Source organism: Carassius auratus, chromosome 44, assembly GCF_003368295.1.
Source record: "Carassius auratus strain Wakin chromosome 44, ASM336829v1, whole genome shotgun sequence".
In the NCBI taxonomy this organism is placed as follows: Eukaryota; Metazoa; Chordata; class Actinopteri; order Cypriniformes; family Cyprinidae; genus Carassius; species Carassius auratus.
The window spans coordinates 4,660,315-4,678,372 of NC_039286.1; the positions used below are offsets into that span (position 1 = coordinate 4,660,315).

The 18,058-nt window shown below is 39.1% G+C and overlaps 2 protein-coding genes and 1 non-coding gene across 6 annotated transcripts; 1 reads left to right on the forward strand and 2 right to left on the reverse strand.

The window, feature by feature from the left end:
* The first annotated feature begins 1,061 nt into the window (after nt 1-1,061).
* On the forward strand, nt 1,062-4,408 carry hax1 (HCLS1 associated protein X-1). The gene is made up of 7 exons (XM_026231892.1): nt 1,062-1,218; nt 1,885-2,138; nt 2,280-2,488; nt 2,568-2,631; nt 2,977-3,098; nt 3,276-3,393; nt 3,597-4,408. The coding sequence occupies exons 1-7, from the start codon at nt 1,148-1,150 to the stop codon at nt 3,662-3,664; spliced, it is 906 nt and encodes a 301-aa protein (XP_026087677.1). The 5' UTR covers nt 1,062-1,147; the 3' UTR covers nt 3,665-4,408.
* A 2,513-nt stretch (nt 4,409-6,921) lies between these two features.
* Nucleotides 6,922-17,111, reverse strand: LOC113062210 (zinc finger protein 687b-like). 4 transcript variants are annotated; one of them, XM_026231887.1, is made up of 11 exons: nt 17,030-17,111; nt 15,635-15,652; nt 13,260-15,546; nt 12,572-12,873; nt 11,620-11,804; nt 11,281-11,457; nt 11,037-11,199; nt 10,328-10,666; nt 10,129-10,241; nt 8,655-8,757; nt 6,922-8,576 (listed from the first exon to the last, which is right to left on the reverse strand). In XM_026231887.1, exons 3-11 carry the CDS (start codon nt 15,523-15,525, stop codon nt 7,998-8,000), a joined length of 4,227 nt encoding a protein of 1,408 aa, XP_026087672.1. In that variant the 5' UTR covers nt 15,526-15,546; nt 15,635-15,652; nt 17,030-17,111; the 3' UTR covers nt 6,922-7,997. The 4 variants fall into 4 exon arrangements, with proteins under 4 accessions (XP_026087672.1, XP_026087675.1, XP_026087673.1 ...); XM_026231890.1 differs by lacking the exon at nt 17,030-17,111 and adding an exon at nt 16,652-16,721; XM_026231888.1 differs by lacking the exon at nt 15,635-15,652.
* On the reverse strand, nt 10,753-10,891 carry LOC113062661 (small nucleolar RNA SNORA13). Its single transcript, XR_003278572.1, has one exon. It is a non-coding gene; the product is annotated as a small nucleolar RNA SNORA13 (small nucleolar RNA).
* Nucleotides 17,112-18,058: the final 947 nt, after the last annotated feature.

An 18,058-nucleotide genomic window follows, 5' to 3' on the forward strand; every position in this document is an offset into this window, starting at 1 on the left:
TTTAAATGTTGCTTTGCAAACATTAAACAAAAATATCCAAATTCTTTTAAACCCAACATGAGATGGCCAGTTGACAGATAATTAAAAAATGCCAAGTTTATGGGTTACTTGTCAACTGATTTTATATATAGATCTATCTATCTTAAGGTGTCATTATTGTTAATGCATAAAACTGATATTTGCAAATGGGAGCATTACAAATGTTAATTGGGGATTTTAATTAAATGTCATGCAAGACATTGAGAAGTTCATCCATGAATTGTCCATAAATACTGTGGGTGCAAAGTATTGCACTAATCTAAGCTATTTTGCTTCATATAGGAGTAATCAAATATCATATTTTGTTTGGTAAAAACATTTTACAATGCATAAACTGCCATACTCAAGGTAATTTTAATTAAAGTTAGTACTGTGTATTTGCTGTTTATGTTGTCCCTTTGATCTTGTGTAAATGATAAGATCCAATATATAGGTTATAATATCATGCTTCAAAATTATCTTCATTTTGTTCTTGTGGAGGTTTCTCTTGGGGTCAATGGAAGTACATGCTTAATGTGTTTTTATAACTATATAAATTTTGGGACCTTATTTAGGTAAGTTGTATGACAAAAAATTCATGACATTTGTTATATATACACGCGCGTGTGTGTGTGTGTGTGTATATGTATGTGTATATATATATATATATACATATATATATAAAAACGTGACCTCAGTTAGAAGACGGTCTAATATGATAACATCGTGTAACCATGATTTTGTAAATATACAAATTGTGGTTATTAAAACCTGTTTTCTTTCTTTTTTTAAATATCAGCATTCAATTCATTTTACAACACCTAATGCAAAGCCTTCATCATAAAATTCTCATGTTGATGATAATGGCTGTTATTTTCCAACTAATGATAGCCTAGTATTGTTATTGATTATAACTATTGATTTTGAAATGCAAGTTAAAAACGGTCTTCCTCATCTTGACGTTTTATTAGTCGATAATGATCGCAATTACGGCGGACTTTTATTTTGAACCGATATTCCGGAAGCAAGTGGAAAGATCTCGTAGGTTTCCTCGCTGTCCTTCCTGCGCAGGATCTCTGACGCAACTGTGTTTGTTATGGTGAAGGATCACTGCAATCTGCGTCCTTAAATGAGTGTTTTTGATCTGTTTCGGGGGTTTTTCGGGGTTCCCGGTGGTCATTATCGTGATGATGGCCGCAGGTGAGTCTGTCTGACAGTTTAAAGTTTAAATGTCCTCTTACAGCAGTAGCTGTTAGACGAAATAACACTTTAATATAAAAGTTGATCTTGTGGGTTTGAAAAGAAGGTAAGTTACACTGGTTATTATATTGCGTTAAACATATATCTCTTCATGTGAAGGTTTCTCTATTAGTGTCAATGAAAGTAAATGCTTGCTGAATGTGTTTTTATAACCATATAAACATTATAGAGTGAGTTACTGTGTTATTTTAAATCATTTTAAATTGTCATTACACAGTTATAAATTATTTGATAATGGATTCATTGGTGTGGCTGTATTCTCCAGAATCATTTACAGATTACTATTATATATGTGAAGCCATATGGAGTAGCACACTCTCTTTCAGATTTACTTTGACACATCAGGGCATACATAACAGTGGGCTTCATATTTTGATTATTATTATTCTAGAATGTGAAAAATAGAATTAATGGAGAATAAGAAATTGAAGTTTAGAATTTATGTTTTTCATAAACCTGTTATTAGAAGCCTGTTGTTAATATTAGCTCTAAAAATAAATGTTGGTCTAAAGTGGGTTTATTTTCCCAATCATTTTTCTGATAAATACAGTACAGTACCATTGTTTAGTTCTGAGCAGCTTGCTAATGTGAATGTGTTTTGATCAGGGACCCCCTCTTTGATGGTATGATTCATGAAGATGATGAAGACGAGGATGACGATGACAGTGGATTTCACCACGGTGAATTTAACAGGCCCCGTAGGGACCCGTTTGATGATGCCTTTAGATTTGGTTTCAGTTTTGGGCCTGGTGGGATGCGCTTCGAGGAACCAGAGCTGTTCGGCCAGATCTTCAGGGACATGGAGGAGATCTTCGCCGGTCTTGGACGCTTCGATGAGCGTCATGGCTTTGGACATAGCGGTAGGTTTGTTTGCTCTGTTCCACAAGCTGCAATGATTTATTTATTTAAGTTGTTCAAAGTATTTCTTCAACTTCCAAGATTGTTCTTTATCTTAATTTAGATGATGCAAGCCTATCAGATGCTCTACTCTTTCCCAACAGGTGCTCCATCAGTAGAAGCTCCGCCTCCTCAGGAGGGTGCAGAGAAAGGCAGGGGTCGGCCAGGAAGCAGTAACCCGATTAGAGATTTCATGTTGAAGTCTCCTGACAGTTCACCCCTCCCTCCCCCCTCTGGGGCACCAGACGACAGGGGCTCCTCTTCTCCACAGGATCCCAGCAGCCACTTTCCTCAGTGGAAACCCTTCTCAAAGGTAAACCAGTTCACCGCTTCTGTGCTTTAGAGTCTTGCCATGCTGGCTTCTCACCCGATTGTCTTTATTTTATTTTTAGTTTCATGATTTATGGAAAGATGGGGTATTAAGACCGAAAGAGGGAGAGAGAAAAGAGGATGGAGGTGATGCATTTTGCTCATTTTTTTTTCTATGATTTAAATGTATGTACAGACTGTACACAGTTCTCAAATTACATTGTTGGTCAAATGTTTTTTTGTAATTCCTTATCTTAATGAATCATTTGATATCCAGGCATTTGGAAATCAACTCCAAATAAAAGAATGATGGATCAGTGCAGCATGAAATTTCAGTTAAAAAAGAAAATGCAAATAAATGCATGGGTTATTTTGTCTATGATTTTTTTTGTGCTGACATTTCAGTGAATATATGAATTTCTTGCCTGATATCCAGTTGAGACATTGTGTATAACTCATCCAGGCCTTTTTTTGTCTTCTGGTTCCACTCAGATCTGGACTCGCAGGTGTCTTCAGGTGGTCTGGATCAGATCTTGACTCCAGCGCCTTCACAGCCTAAGATAAGGTCAACTTTTAAGTCTGTCAGCGTTACCAAGGTGGTCAGACCAGATGGAGTGAGTGATCCTGTGTTATGTTGTTCTCATGTTATTCTGATCAAAAATATAGTAATATTATAGAGCAAGGCTTCAAAATATACCACACATCTTGCTTTCAGATGTTGCCTAACAAGCCTGGTAAATACCTGATTTGAATTACAAAAATACAGATTGAATGTGTGTGTGTGTGTGCAGACTGTAGAAGAAAGGCGAACAGTCAGAGATGGTGAAGGTAATGAAGAGACTTCAGTGACCATCTCTGGTCCAAGTGTCCAAGACGGGCCGCAAAATCAGTCTGGTCCTCTCATGCCAGGTTAGTGGTGTCCTGTCCTATGTTATGTATGGTCCCAAAGGTAAAAGACAAAGAGATTATTAAAATAAAATAAAAAACATCCTCTTTTAGATTTTACATTATAAAATATCACTGTTTTTCCAAATATTCCTCAAGCTTCTGCAGTGCTTTGCTCTATCTTTTTCTGAATAATCATCCAGAAATCAGTTTTCTGCATCTTTCAGGTGGGTTGAACCCCTCTGCTGACATGCAGGATGATTTCTCAGTGTTTTCGAAGTTCTTCAGAGGCTGAAGAAGCTCTGGACACAACCCTACGGATGATCTCTTTTCATCCTTTCCCAGAAAACCCACCAAATACAAGCTACAATAATAATGAGTTGATTATACACTGTTCGGTCTGATTGTGGAGATCTAGTCTGGATGATATGAGTGAAGAACTATTATTTGCAGCGACAAAATGACCCTAATAAAGTTGCCTACTCTTTCACTTTTCAATAAAATTGGATTAAGAATAGTTTAAGAATTATATGAACATCTCAGACCTTGGGTTAGTTGATGATGCCACGATATTTTGAAAAGGACTGCCACAATTTTAGTTTGTTGGTAAAGAAGAGCAGATTGGATTTGCAGATGATACTGCCGATAATAAACCAGAGTTTAATATATTTATAAGTTGTATTTTCAATGGTGTTATCACTGTGCAATATAAAGAAAAGAATAAGATCTGCATTGTTTATTTTTCTTTTGTTATTAATTACTGTTTTAAGTAACATCTAGGTGCACAAGCAGATGCTTTGTTTTGAGAGCAGGTCAGTTTAAAAGTGACGAACAGTTCGTTCAGCTCTGTTTTTACGGTGTGTCAAAATCCTAAAAATGCAATGCTTTTCTTATAAAATGTGAACTGAACAAAGCCAAGCATAACTAATCAGTCTGGATTTCCCTTTCCCCCGGTTTCGCATAAAAGGCTTAGTCCCAGACTAAAATTTAAGTCTGAGCTGTTTCAACTAAAATAAACTTGCACTGATTGATCTTAAAATATGTCGGCACCCATGTTTTGTCTCAGGATGCACACCATGAAAAGGACACTGAATTCGTTTTTTTTTATTTTTTTTTTTTATCCTTGGGCATTTTATCCTCCTGGTAAGTCTAAAACAGAATAAACCTCTTTAATCTTCATTCATTTTATATTTCTGACATTTTATTTGTCTTTTATACATTATTTATTTGAATCTCTAAGTTGTTCAGCTCATCACGTTCCATGTATGTGATCTGATTTCACGTTTAGCAACACGTTTAGTGTTCGTTTGAAATCTGTCAGTCTTGTCTCACAACAGGCCGACCCAGTTCTGCCACATCTAGAGACTTGCCTGTCACAAGTTTTCGTCTCTGTTCTTGTTGACTGACAGTGCTGACAATGTAAGCTAACACGTTTAGTAAACAACCGCTTAAATTTTAACAGTTTAAAGTGAATTAACAGTGAAAACAGAAAATAATTTAGTATTCACTAATTTCGTATTTCCTTATAGAATATTAACACATACAGGAACACCAAGGTCAAAGGTGAACACCAGACCTAGTACACTGCTCTCTTTGGTTGTTGGTGCCAGACAGGTTGGTCTGAGTATTTAACAAACTGCTGATCTAATGGTATTTTCATGCACAGCCATCTCTAGTGATTACAGAGAATGGTCCGAAAAAAGAGAAAAGTGGCAACTGTGTGGATGAAAATGCTTTGTTGATGTCAGAGGAGAATGTGAAGACTGGTTAGAGATGATAGAAAGGCAACAATAGTTCAATTAACCACTCCTTACAAACAAGGTATGCAGAATACCATCTCTGAACACACAACACGTCGAACCCTGAAGCAAATGAGCTACAGCAGCAGAAGACCACACCGAGTGTCGCTACTGTCAGCTGAGAACAGGAAACAGAGACTACAATTCACACAGGCTCACCAAAATTGGACGATAGAAGATTGGAAAAACATTGCTCAATTTCTGTTGAGACATTCAGATGGCAGGGTCAGAATTTGGCGTAAAGGACATGAAAGCATGGCTCCATCCTGCCTTGTCTCTATGGTTCAGGCTGGTGGTGGTGGTGTAATTGTGTGGGGGATATTTTATTGGCACACTTTGGACCCCTTAGTGCCAATTAAGCATCGTTCAAACGCCACAGCCTACTTGAATATTGTTTCTGACCATGTCCATCCCTTTATGACTACAGTGTTCCCATCTTCTGATGATTACTTCCAACAGGATAATGCACCATGTCACAAAGCTCAAATGATCTCAGACTGGTTTCTTGAACATGACAATGAGTTCACTTTACTCAAATGGTCTCCACAGTCACCAGATCTCAGTCCAATAGAGCAGCTCTGGGATGTGATGGAACAAGAGATTCCTTCATGGATGTGCAGCCGACAAATCTGCAGCTACTGCGTGATGCTTTCATGTCAATATGGACCAAAATCACTGAGCAATGTTTCCAACACCTTGTTGAATCTTTGCCATGAAGAATTAACAGCAGTTCTGAAGGCAAACGGGGGTCCAACCCGGTACTAGTAAGGTGTACCTAATAAAGTGGCCAGTGTGTGTGTGTGTGTGTGTGTGTGTGTATATATATATATATATATATATATATATACACACACACACATATTGTTGAAAATATTGAAGGTATTTTGTATGAATTAGTTCATTAAGCTTTTGTTTTAAAATGAATACTTCTCGTTTTATTACACTTTAGGGCAATTTACTACATGTAATTGTCCTTTCGTGAAGTGTGGTAATTAGCTAAGTTTAAATGTTAGCTAGTTTATTTTGGAAGACTGTCCATTCTGACTGGGTCTTTTCATCACAGACCTTCTCTATGAAGCACTTAGAGTCATCTGGAGTCCATTTACTTCCATTGTAAAAGAACAAAACAAACAAACAACAGAGGAAAGAGATTATGGATGCCGAATCAAGAGCAGATTGAGTCTATATTTTGTTAGTAAGTCTTCATAACTATTTGTAATTTGGAAATGTGTGCCATTAACTGAAGTCAAATATACTTCTTTCTGCCCATTAAATATTTTCTGTAGCAAATCTTTCCATTTTTTTACTTCAAGATTTCACAATTCATTGTAATTATTTGTGAGATTTACTTAAAATTTCTGAGTGAAAATTGTTTCTACACCATTTTTATTTCAGTGTAGATGTATAAAGTAAATGTTTAGCATTGTCAATATAAAGAACAAAAAGGTAATTCATTTGTGGATGTGTAACAAAATAGTTTTTATACAAACAATTAGGAATTCTGTTCCATGGTGATCTTCTACATCTTGTTAACTTGGATTAAAAAAAAAAAAGGGTTATTAATGATCAAATATATCATTAAAACAAGTTTTGTAAAGTGTCTGACTGGATTTTCACCTCTTATGAGTTTTAGGAGTATTTCCATTAGTAATTCCACTGGATTCAATGATATTTGCATAATGCAACTGCATTACACCAGTGTTTGTGTTCCCAGCATGCACTGGGATATGAATAATTATTGACACCATGATCTGTACCGTACCAATTTACTGTTTTATTTATAAAGAAGGGCAAGAGAACTAACACAGATGTACGGCAGTGAAACAGGCAAGTCTCACAGAATAAGATGGCTGTCTATAGACATATACATATATTACTGGAGGAACAGGAAGTCCCACTCACACAGATGATTCACACTATCACAATATTACTTTGAAGAAACGTGGTGTTTGACAAGCACAGAACTTTCTGATAGAAAAGACTCTTATCAAAGAAAAAAAACACACAAACAACATTCATATTTGTACATAATTTGTCATAAAACAGACAAGCATTCCTTCAAACTCAATGCCAATTTCCGATTCAGATGAAGTCATATAATTACACCAGGCTCCGAACCCAAACTTTCATTTGTAGTATTTCAATATCGACTTTAAGCTAAGGAGAAAACAAAATTTACAAAGACTGAATTTCTTCACATTTCCAAACGCAACAACCATATCAAACTGATGTACTGCATTTACAGACATTTCAAATGTGCTGAAGTGTACCTGTGAATGAAATGCATCCATGTTAACTTATATTGACCTTTTTTGACTATTTAAACTTTACAGTACATCTTTGACCTCATAAACATCTGCTCTATTTCTCCCTGCACAAATGAAACTTTTTCACCTCACTTAAAGTTCAATGATTATCAAAAGACTGATGAATGCTTTAATATAAATAAATATCAGTACCACAATGTCTGTACAATATTGTTACATTTAAAAGTCAGTGTTTTCCTTTATTTAAAAAAAAGCCTTCACTAGCACCCTTTTTGCTTTCATGCTTTTTTTGGATTGACGCACAAAACGGCTCAATGTAAATTAGTTTTCGAGCACATACAATTTGACCTTGTGTAAATCAAAAAAGACTGTGAATGTTGCAAGCAGGGAGAAAAGGGAAATAACTTTATTACCTTTGCATTTTGGAAGACAGATCACGTTACAATCATAACAACAGGTTCAATTTTCCAAGTTATATGTATTAATTTTAAACTCGTCTTGGACCGTCCAAAGCTGTGACCCATTTTGTAACGTTTTGTCCTTATTTTGTCCTGTCTCACTTCTACAAGGGCTTGTCGGTCCTGTGTGCTGTGATGAAGGCCATGCCATGTGTGCGGAAGTGAGTGTTAAGGTCCGAAGCCTTGTCGAAGCGCCGGCCACACACCCTGCAGCTGACCACCCCCCCCTCCCCTTCCTCGCCCGCTTTAGGTGAGGATGGAGAGCCGTCCTGCGGCGACGTGCTAGGTGATGCGTTTCCACCGCGATTGTCATGCTGACCTTGGCGTAAACGGTGTGTGATGAATTTGTGTCGGCTGAGGGAGCCAGCCGAGGCGAAGCAGGCGCCGCACTGCAGGCACTGCTGAGGTGCATTCTCCGTGTCACAGTGGACGGGAATGTGGTGCTGGAACTCTTCCCAATCCTGTGTGGTGAAGCCACAGGGTGTGCAGCGGAATGTGCCGTCGTCTTCCTCCTGCTCCAGCGGGCAGTTCTCAGACACTCGAGTTCTTTTGGGGTCCTCTCCTGTGATGTCATCAGTATCAGTGGCGCCCCCTACTGGTGGATCTCCGCTCTCGTTGTCAAGCTCAGACGAGCTGCCTGCCCCGTCAGCCGGAAGCGAACGCTTTCTGGTGTTTGGAGCATTCTGGGAAAGAAAATTTAAATTAATATTTAGATAATCAAATGTCTTTGAACTCTGAAGAGGTGGAGTGCTCATACTGACCGGTCTGTCTGATGTTTGTCGTATTCTGATGCCATGTCTGACCCGAATGTGCTTCTCCAAAATCAGACGACTACTGAACGTACGCTTGCCCTCTGAACAGTGCCTGAGGAAAGCAACATATGCAGAATTAGAAGGGCAAACAAATAAAGACTCCTTTTTAGGGAGGAAAAGAAAGAATCAAATACAGGTGCTGGTCATATAATATCATCAAAAATGTAATTTATTTCACTAATTCCATTCAAAAAGTGAAACTTGTATATTATATTCATTCATTACACACAGACTGATATATTTCAAATGTTTATTTTTTTAATTTTGATGATTATAACTGAAACTAAGGAAAATCCCAAATTAAGTATCTCAGAAATTAGAATATAACTTAAGACCAATACAAAGAAAGGATTTTTAGAAATCTTGGCCAAATGAAAAGTATGAACATGAAAAGTATGAGCATGTACAGCACTCAATTCTTAGTTGGGGCATGGAGTCGATCTGTGGCATTGCTCAGGTGTTATGAGAGCCCAGGTCGCTCTGATTGTGGCCTTCAGCTCTTCCCCATTGTTGGGTCTGGCAAATCACATCTCCTTCTACACAACACCCCATAGATTTTAGTACTGGTAGCTTTGGCACTGTGTGCAGGTGCCAAGTCCTGTTGGAAAATGAAATCTGCATCTCCATCAAGTTGGTCAGCAGCAGGAAGCATGAAGTGCTCTAAAGCTTCCTGGTACAGCTGTGTTGACCTTAGACCTCAGAAAACACAGTGGACCAACACCAGCAGATGACATGGCACCCAAAACCATCACTGACTGTGGAAACTTTACACTGGTCCTCAAGCAACGTGGATTGTGTGCCTCTCCTCTCTTCCTCCAGACTCTGAGACCCTGATAATTTACTTTTTATCAAAGAACATAACTTTGGACCACTCAGCAGCAGTCCAGTCCTTTTTGTCTTTAGACCAGGTGAGATGCTTCTGACGCTGTCTGTTGTTCAAGAGTGGCTTGACACAAGGAATCAACAGCTGAAACCCATGTCTCACATACGTCTGTGTGTAGTGGTTCTTGAAGCACTGACTCCAGCTGCAGTCCACTCTTTGTGAATCTCCCCCACATTTTTTAATGGGTTTTGTTTCACAATCCTCTCCAGGGTGCGGTTATCCCTATTGCTTGTACGCTTTTTTCTACCACATCTTTTCCTTCCCTTCGCCTCTCTATTAATGTGCTTGGACATAGAGCTCTGTGAACAGCAAGCCTCTTTTGCAATGACCTTTTGTGTCGTTCCCTCCTTGTGCAAGGAGTTGTCAGTTATAATCAAAATGAAAAGAAATAAATATTTGAAATATATCAGTCTGTGTGTAAGGAATGAATATAGTATACAAGTTTGACTTTTTGAATGGAATTAGTGAAATAAATCAATTTTTGATGATATTCTAATTATATGACCAGCACCTGTAAACTTGTGGTTGTGTTTGACTCACGGGCAGCGGAAGACTCTCTTGACACCCTCATGTATTATTCGGACATGGCGACGAAGGCTGTTGGCTGAACTGAAGGAACGTTCACACAATCTGCAGGGGAACTTCTTCATTACCTAGAGAAAAAAACAAACAAAGCAAAAAAGGCATATCACAAATGTAAAAAAAAATTGGATTTGTGAATGTTTTTAAGAGTACCAACCGTGCCATGGTCATTCTTCATGTGGTCGATGTAGTCTTCTCTCTCAGCATAGCGTTTCTTGCACTCCTTGCACCTCCACTCCATGCTGCCATTTTCTGGAGAGTCCGTCTGATCTTCCTCCTCATTCTCCTCCTCTTCTCCCTCATCTCTCTCTTCCCCTTCATACTCCCCCTCTTCCTCTTCCCCCTCCTCATCCTCCTCCCCCTGTTCCTGGCTCAAGTCCTCTGAATTGTTTTCAGTGGGTTTAGGTTTAGAGGCGGAGTTGCTGGCGGGAGCTGAGACCGGAGATGAGGTGGTGGGAGGAGTCTCTGCTTTGACGGACAAGCCTCTGTGAGCGGTCTAATGGGAAATATTGAGAGACAGCTCTGAGGTTAAAAGCATGAGTGTGACTGACAAGAAAATGTGACAATTCACACTGTGGTGGCTGTTGTACTTGGTATGAGCTTTAGACAAGGTGATACACAGAAATCACTTTGTAAATGCCAGACCAAGAATTTTTATGTATGCCTTTGCTGACACCACATTCTTTAGGGGAAGAGAAAAGAATGGGTAACACAAAAGGCAAAATAATAATTAATTTAAAACTTAATATTCTCAAATGCATATATAGCATACACTATATAACAAGAATAATAGTTGTTATTATTATTATTGATGTTGCTTATATTATCTAATGTACTTTTGTTATTGTTATTAATAAGGCGTTTACCTTGATGTGTTCCATCATGGATCCTTTCTGGGCATAAAGTTTAGTGCAGTCTGGACATTTGAAGACATGCACCTTCTGTTTGGCCAGGTGAGTGTCAAAATGCATGTACAGCAAAGGTTTCTGGGTGAACACTGTGTCACACATGACACACTTGTAGATCATCCTGGAGAAATAATATAAGAAAATTCAGCGTTAAAGTATTAGGCACTAATAACAAAAAGCTGTGTGTGATGGGTCAACCTACTTAGCCTGTGCAGCTGTGAGGGCAGGATGCTGGGAAGTGATGTGCCCCTGGGTGCTCTGGGCAGATTTGAAGGCCATCGGGCAGTTGGGGCACTTGTGAAATACTTCACAGTGAGCTGTTTGTATGTGGGACTTTATGGAGTTCAAACCGCCAAACACAACCTGACAAATGGAGCACCTGGAATAAAGAATGCAAATTTGAGCATGGGCACATATAACTAAGCATTTTTCTTTTTTTCCTTGCAGGAAATCTAGTAGATACCCTATAAAATACAGCTGCAAAGCAGCAAAACTGTCTGTGATATCACATAACACGGATAGGATATTAAAGGCTAAGAACCTGTAGCCAATCCGTCTGGCAAAGTGCAGGCAAGACTCTTCCAGATGGGTTTGAAACGTGGCCTGACGAGCAGTGCCACCACACTCTGGACACACATGGGGTGCGCGGTGCTTATGGATCCGCTGATGGGCTGAAACACTGCACCAGTTAGGCAGCATCATGGGGGGAGAGCAAAGCATACAAGTCTGAAAGAGAAAGACAGGAAGAACAACATAAAGGAGTTAGTAAAGCAAGTTTTTTTTTTTTTACTTACACATTATTCTAAACATTACAGATGCTGGGCATCATTTAAGAAACAGCAGAATGAATGTGTTAAATGTTTGTGAAATTTTCAATAAAAACCGCATTCCATGCAAAAATGTTCTTATTCAACAATTGTCTAATTAGCATTAAACAAAAGTCTGTGCATGAATCTTCTATTTAGTCATTTTAAAGTTAATTTCTAGCAATTATTGCAAATTAAAATAATTGGAAAACACAGATTAATTACATGTTTTAAATAATACATAAATGAATAAAAGTAAATGTAGGGCCCTATGAAACCCATTGAATTTTTTCCCAATTTCCGTTTTACATTTTTTGTATTAATCAAAAAGCATGTCTAATTAATTTAAATCATAACACTTATACATTTTCACAATTTATTAAAAGTTTAAAGAAAATGTTTAGGGCCCTATGAAATGTTTTATTTTTTCTTCACCATTTGTTTTATTATTACCTAATTCTGTGTTTTGGCATGTTTAAACTGTAAATTCCGATTTTATGACTGGATTCCACGATTCCGTCTGCATTTTCTGCATCACGGAATTCATATGGCCCTATAAATGGTATGGTTAGTAAAATTGCTGGCAGGGCATTAAAACAAATAAAAAAATCTGAAATACTGATCTAATGGACCAACGGAATAAAATCAATGCATTTATTTCAACACATTTATAATGTTGAAACTTACTGAATTAGGAGTAGCTCTAATTTGCTGGAAATGAGTCACTAATTCAGTCTTGCTTGAAAACTGGGTTTGACATTCAGGACACTTGAAGTTGTGGTATTGCAGGGCTTCGCCTTTCTTGCAGGGCAGCGGCATCAGGGCCTGGGGACTCTGGGGACCACGGCGAGCAGGGCTGGGCTGGCTTGAAACCGTGCCTGGAGAAGGGGAGTCCTTCAGTGGACTGGAAGTGGACTGTACAGGAGTCGTCCCTGTCGGGGTTGTGGAGGATGACAGAGATGGAGAGGACAGAGATGGAGAAAGCATACCTAGAGGAATGAGAAATTTTAAAAGGGCAGTTAATTCACCACTGGCAAGATGGGCATTTAATAAAGAAAGACTGTCTATGAATAAAGGCGAAAATAATTGAAATTGGTGCCACGTGACTACAGAAAACAGAAAAGGAGTTACGGGGTTCTCTTGCAACAGAGAATGCCACAGCTCTTCTTCTCTGTTTGGTCATGTAGCACCGATTTTTTTCAATAAATAAACTGGGATGTCTGGGTGCAGGTAATACTGCCGAAAGAGTATGTATTGTTCATTGACATATACTGTAACTATACAGCTGATTAAAAATCTTTGAACTTATTCCTAAATATTAAGCAGAAACAGTCATATTCAAATTGACACAAAGACAGCATTTTGCAAAACCTACCAATGGGAGTAGTGTCTTGCTGGCCAATCATCTGCTCCACTGTAACTGGTCTCATAACCAAATGCGAGCACTGCATGACCAGGCCTCGTTCCTTGTGCTCCCGAGCATGTAACAGCAGGCTGCATTTGTTGAAGAAAGCCAGCCGCTTCGCGCAGTGATTACAAGTCACCTCTATTCTCAAAGAGCGCCGGTCATAGTGTCGTGCCAGGCTACGCTCCAAAGCAAAAGCATCTCCGCACTCCAAGCAGCGGTAGCCAGTAGCAGGCATAGGAAGACCCCATTGGGAGGGTGGCGGGGTCGAGAGATCTGGACGGTAGCTGGGCAGCAGGTTCTTGCTGTTCAGAATCTTGTTGAATGCCTCAACAAGGCTTGACTGGCTACGGGAAATAACAGCACCAGTGCTGTTGACAATAGACGCTGGTTTACACGGCACTGTACCTCCATTGGCCGTTTTACTGACTGTAGGGCGCACACTTATGCCACCAACGGCTGGCGCGACTGGTAAAGTGGTGGCTTTTGTGATGCTCACCGCCGTGGCGGAGACTTTCATTTTATCGGATTGCATGGCCATTTTGTTTTGGACCTTGCTGGCTGCTGCTAGCATGGCACTACTGGCTTCGAGAGTGGATACTGGTAGTGTTGAGCATTTTACTACTTGAGCTTCAATTTTTTTGGTGCCTTTCGCAAGACCAACTCGAATTCCCGTTTGGGCTTTACTTGCATCTTTGTCTGTCCTGGCAGTGCCTCCTTTACCTGCTACTCGGGTAACCGTGCGTGTGATGCCTCCTGTAGATGTCTTAATGGTCTTGATACGGACTTTAAGAGGTCTGGAGGGAGCATTTCCACCAGATACAGCTTTGCCACCACTGCTCAGTGATCCGGCGTCTGCTGGAAGGGATTGCGCAGCATCTACCTCTATTTTCTCTCCATCCTTTTTCCTGTCTTCCATACCATCTGTATTAGCCGCATTTTGTCCATTCTCGGCTAAACCTTTGTCTACCTCCATCTCCTCTTCTTCCTCCTTAGGTTCTCGAAGGGCAGCTGATGGTGATGAAGAGGCAACCGCTGGGCTGCATGATCTTTTGGTAACTGCAGATGTTGGCATGGAGGACTTGGGGATCTCAGGCTCAGGGCTCTCCGGTGAGTCTCGTTCTTCTATCACATGCTCTGGGTTTCGCTCTTCTTGGGGTAAACTCTTTCCAGTTCCTGTTTGAACTGGTGCGGAAAGCCAGTTCTGTTGAGCTTGAGGTGAAGCTGGTGATGCCAAGGGAATGTCATCTGGTCTGGGGTAAGTGCTGGGCGATATGGACGTCGAAGGAGGGAGAGAAGGGGACTGTGAAATTTCTGGAGGTGACCTCAATCGACGTGATAGTTTCGGAGGTGTGGGAGAATCCGGACTCTCGTGGATGACTAGAGATCCTCTGGAATCAGGATCTGAATCCTCCTCATCTGAATCTACACGTCTGAAAGCTGACGAATGAAGACGAGGTGATCCGTTAAACGGCTCCGTTAGAGATGTAGCAAGCGGAGATGATGCCACGGCCCCAGAAACACGGGAACCAACTGAGGGAGAGGATGATGAGGGTGAGGACGATGACGCTGTGGAGGGAGTGGAAAGAAGTTGTTTAGGTGGGGGAAAGAAAGGAGATGCTGCTCCACTTGTCCCACTAGGAATCGCAGGGGCTTTTGCCTTGTCCGCACCTTCTAGGGTAATCTCCTGCTGCATATGTTGCTGTTGCAGAAGCTGCATTTTCCTGGCCCTTCCAACAGAGTCTCCAGAACCTTGTGCCATCAAGGGTTTCAGTTTATTGAAGATGTTGCTGCCCTGTTTGGAAGTGCTGGAAGATCCAAGTGCTCCTGCAGTCTCTGGAATCGCCTTTGAGCTGCATATGGGCCACTGCTGCCCATTCTGGGACCGGGACTGAGACATATGCACTGACCCACTGGCCGACACAAATCCATTATGGTTTAGTGGATCTGGTACCGAGCTGTCGCCACCATCAAAGGGTTCAGGGTGAACACAGTTCTTCACAATCACGCTCACAATAGATTGGTCGCTCTGAGAATCCGTGGATGGGCTGGGCGATCTTAAGGCTGAACTTCCACCAACTGAAGCATCACCAGGCTTTATGAGCGATCCTCCGCCTGCTCCTTGATGCCCCTCCACCTCATCCGGGGCAGACTGGATAGCCTCTTTGGCATCAATGTCAGGAATGTCAAACGCTGCCAACAAGTCATCAAAGTCGGGGGTTTTCATGTCCCCCATGACAGGTCAGTGGACTCAATCCTAGAATACATACAAGTAACATGTAAGAAGAAAGTATGTAATAACAATTGCAAATTAAGGGATATTTCACCCAAAATGATGTACTTACCCTCATGTTTTTCCAAACCTGTATGACAAAAAAAGATATTTTATGAAATCTCTGTGTTTTTTGTTCATATAATGTAAGTCAATGGTCACCAAAACAGTTTGTTTACCAGCATCCTTCAAAATATCTTCTTTTTTTTAAATACAAGTTTGGAACAACATGAGAGAGAGTAAATGATGTGAACTATCTATCTACTTTGGGTAAACAATCCCTTTCAAGTTTATTTTATTTTCTATTTAAAAATGAAAATGAGACAGGACACATGGAAGGGCTCGTCCCATTTAGTGATTGATAATATCCTTAAATATTGTCTTTACAAATCATGGTGTGATTTAATTGAATTTTTTATGCAGGAAGTAATGTATTATGTATTTTTATTTAGTTTCACAAGCACAGTTTATTAACAACTCAAGTACTCTAGCTATCAGTTTTTAACCATAAAAAAGCTGCTTCGTGCTAAGGTACCTAACGTTAGGTGAAACTGAAAATGATTTTAGCCGCCTGTATCATGTCATTTCTCTTTCTTTTAGCAACAAAACATATACGCAGATGTATAACACAACACCAAATTATAACGAACGGCTTTTGTTAGCTTTGGCTAACCAAACAACCACGTAATGTCTCTGTATCAACTTAGCATTGGTGACTGAACGCCAATATGAAAAAGCAATCATTTTAACATATATAACGTAACATTATGATCCAGCATTCAATTTCTGCCTAACAACGGATAATTTAAAGGTAACAGAGCCTGCTTAGCACGCTGAAGCTGCTATGATATCAACACGAGAATACAAACAAGCCCTCTAATATGAAATAAGACACTGCATGAATACACAATCGCCAAATAAATAAATATATTGATACAGTAACAACTGGACACATGCTACAGAGATCATATATATATATATATATATATATATATATATATATATATATATATATATATATATATATATATATATATATATATATATGACAAATACAATGGTCTAATAATGGCTAAAACCTGCAGCTGACCTGGATAACGTTAACCACAAATGAGGACCGAAACTGAATCGCTAATCGCACGGTTAAAGGGCTTCTGTCACATGTTGTGCCTTAGATGTTGCTTTAGTATTGCTAGACTGATAAAGAAACAGCTGGTTTGTTGATAAGCATATATGCGAGGTGTATTTTTGGTTTTGTTCTGTGATGACGGCGGGGTCAGTGCTGCCCGTCGCGAGGGTCATTTAAGTGCAGGCCACTGCATGTGAACGGCAACATTTAAGTGTTTCAACTGTTTATAAATAACCTCACGTGGATGCCACATTATGCCTTTTTGATCATGCACTTTATGTACGTGTGTATTATTTTACAGATTGTGTGTATGCATGCACGGGGAGTTATTTTGTTTACCTGCTTATTATTATTTTATTTTATTTTTTTAGATTCCCGACTATCCTTGCTCCAGATGAAGCGCCTTAACTTCCCGTCATCGGTCGAGAACGGCCAGGTCTTGGCAGATAACGATAATAATAATGGACAGGAAAATTATTTTCCGTCTTCCTTGGTTATATTGTTACGTTTACATGCATAGGTCTGATGATATTTTATCATTATATTTTAAACCCAAGAAAAAAAACATGACCAATGTCATTGTATATTATGGATGCACCATTGTTGTTTATTTACGTCCTTCCAGGATCTCATGTTTCACTGTCTTTAGGTTGATTTGGTTTAGGCCTTGATTAGAAGGATTGCGGATTTATTACATCCCCCAAAGTACAGAATATTGTTTGTTTTAATATCGTATATGTATTGCAAAAAAATTCTGCACAGCTGCCATTTCATAAATCATCCACAAAAATACAGACAACTAAGATAAATCAATAATAAAATCAATAGATTGGGTACCAATATGAAAGTTAAACATCCACTATAATACATCACTGCCAAACTTCGAATCTGTGGGCTCCTGCATAGATAGACAGATATAAGTTCTTTTAGAACAAAATATAAATCTATATTGTATATCACCAGTTTCTTGTTATTTTAAGATGAGAAATATCTCAAAATAAATTGCCATATAATAAGACAATAGTTGTTATTGACAATCTCAGGACATTTTAAATGTAAATTTAAATTTTACATTTATTTTAATTCGTTTTTCGTTATTACAACTATGCAAAAGAAAAAGTAAATGTAATCCAATACCATATCTAAAATAAATCTAAATTTAGGGTATACGAAAAGATAAAGGGTTAAGCCTTTCATTCAGAATCAGCTCACTGAACCTTGCTTTGGGTCGCACAATAAAATGGAATTGTTCGCCTTTTAATCCTACAGGTTTTAACGTAATAATAATAATAATAATAATAATAATAATAATAATTATTATTATTATAATTATAATTCCTTACATTTATATATCACTCAAAGCGCTTT

Coding starts and splice junctions, on each gene's coding strand:
- LOC113062210 (XM_026231888.1), bottom strand. CDS start 15,525: ATGGGGGACATGAAAACCCCCGACTTTGATGACTTGTTGGCAGCGTTT. Junction 12,874..13,259: donor GCAAGACACTACTCCCATTG/GTAGGTTTTGCA, acceptor TCATTCCTCTAG/GTATGCTTTCTCCATCTCTG. Junction 11,200..11,280: donor CTCACAGCTGCACAGGCTAA/GTAGGTTGACCC, acceptor TTATTTCTCCAG/GATGATCTACAAGTGTGTCA.
- hax1 (XM_026231892.1), top strand. CDS start 1,148: ATGAGTGTTTTTGATCTGTTTCGGGGGTTTTTCGGGGTTCCCGGTGGT. Junction 2,139..2,279: donor TCATGGCTTTGGACATAGCG/GTAGGTTTGTTT, acceptor CTTTCCCAACAG/GTGCTCCATCAGTAGAAGCT. Junction 3,099..3,275: donor AGGTGGTCAGACCAGATGGA/GTGAGTGATCCT, acceptor GTGTGTGTGCAG/ACTGTAGAAGAAAGGCGAAC.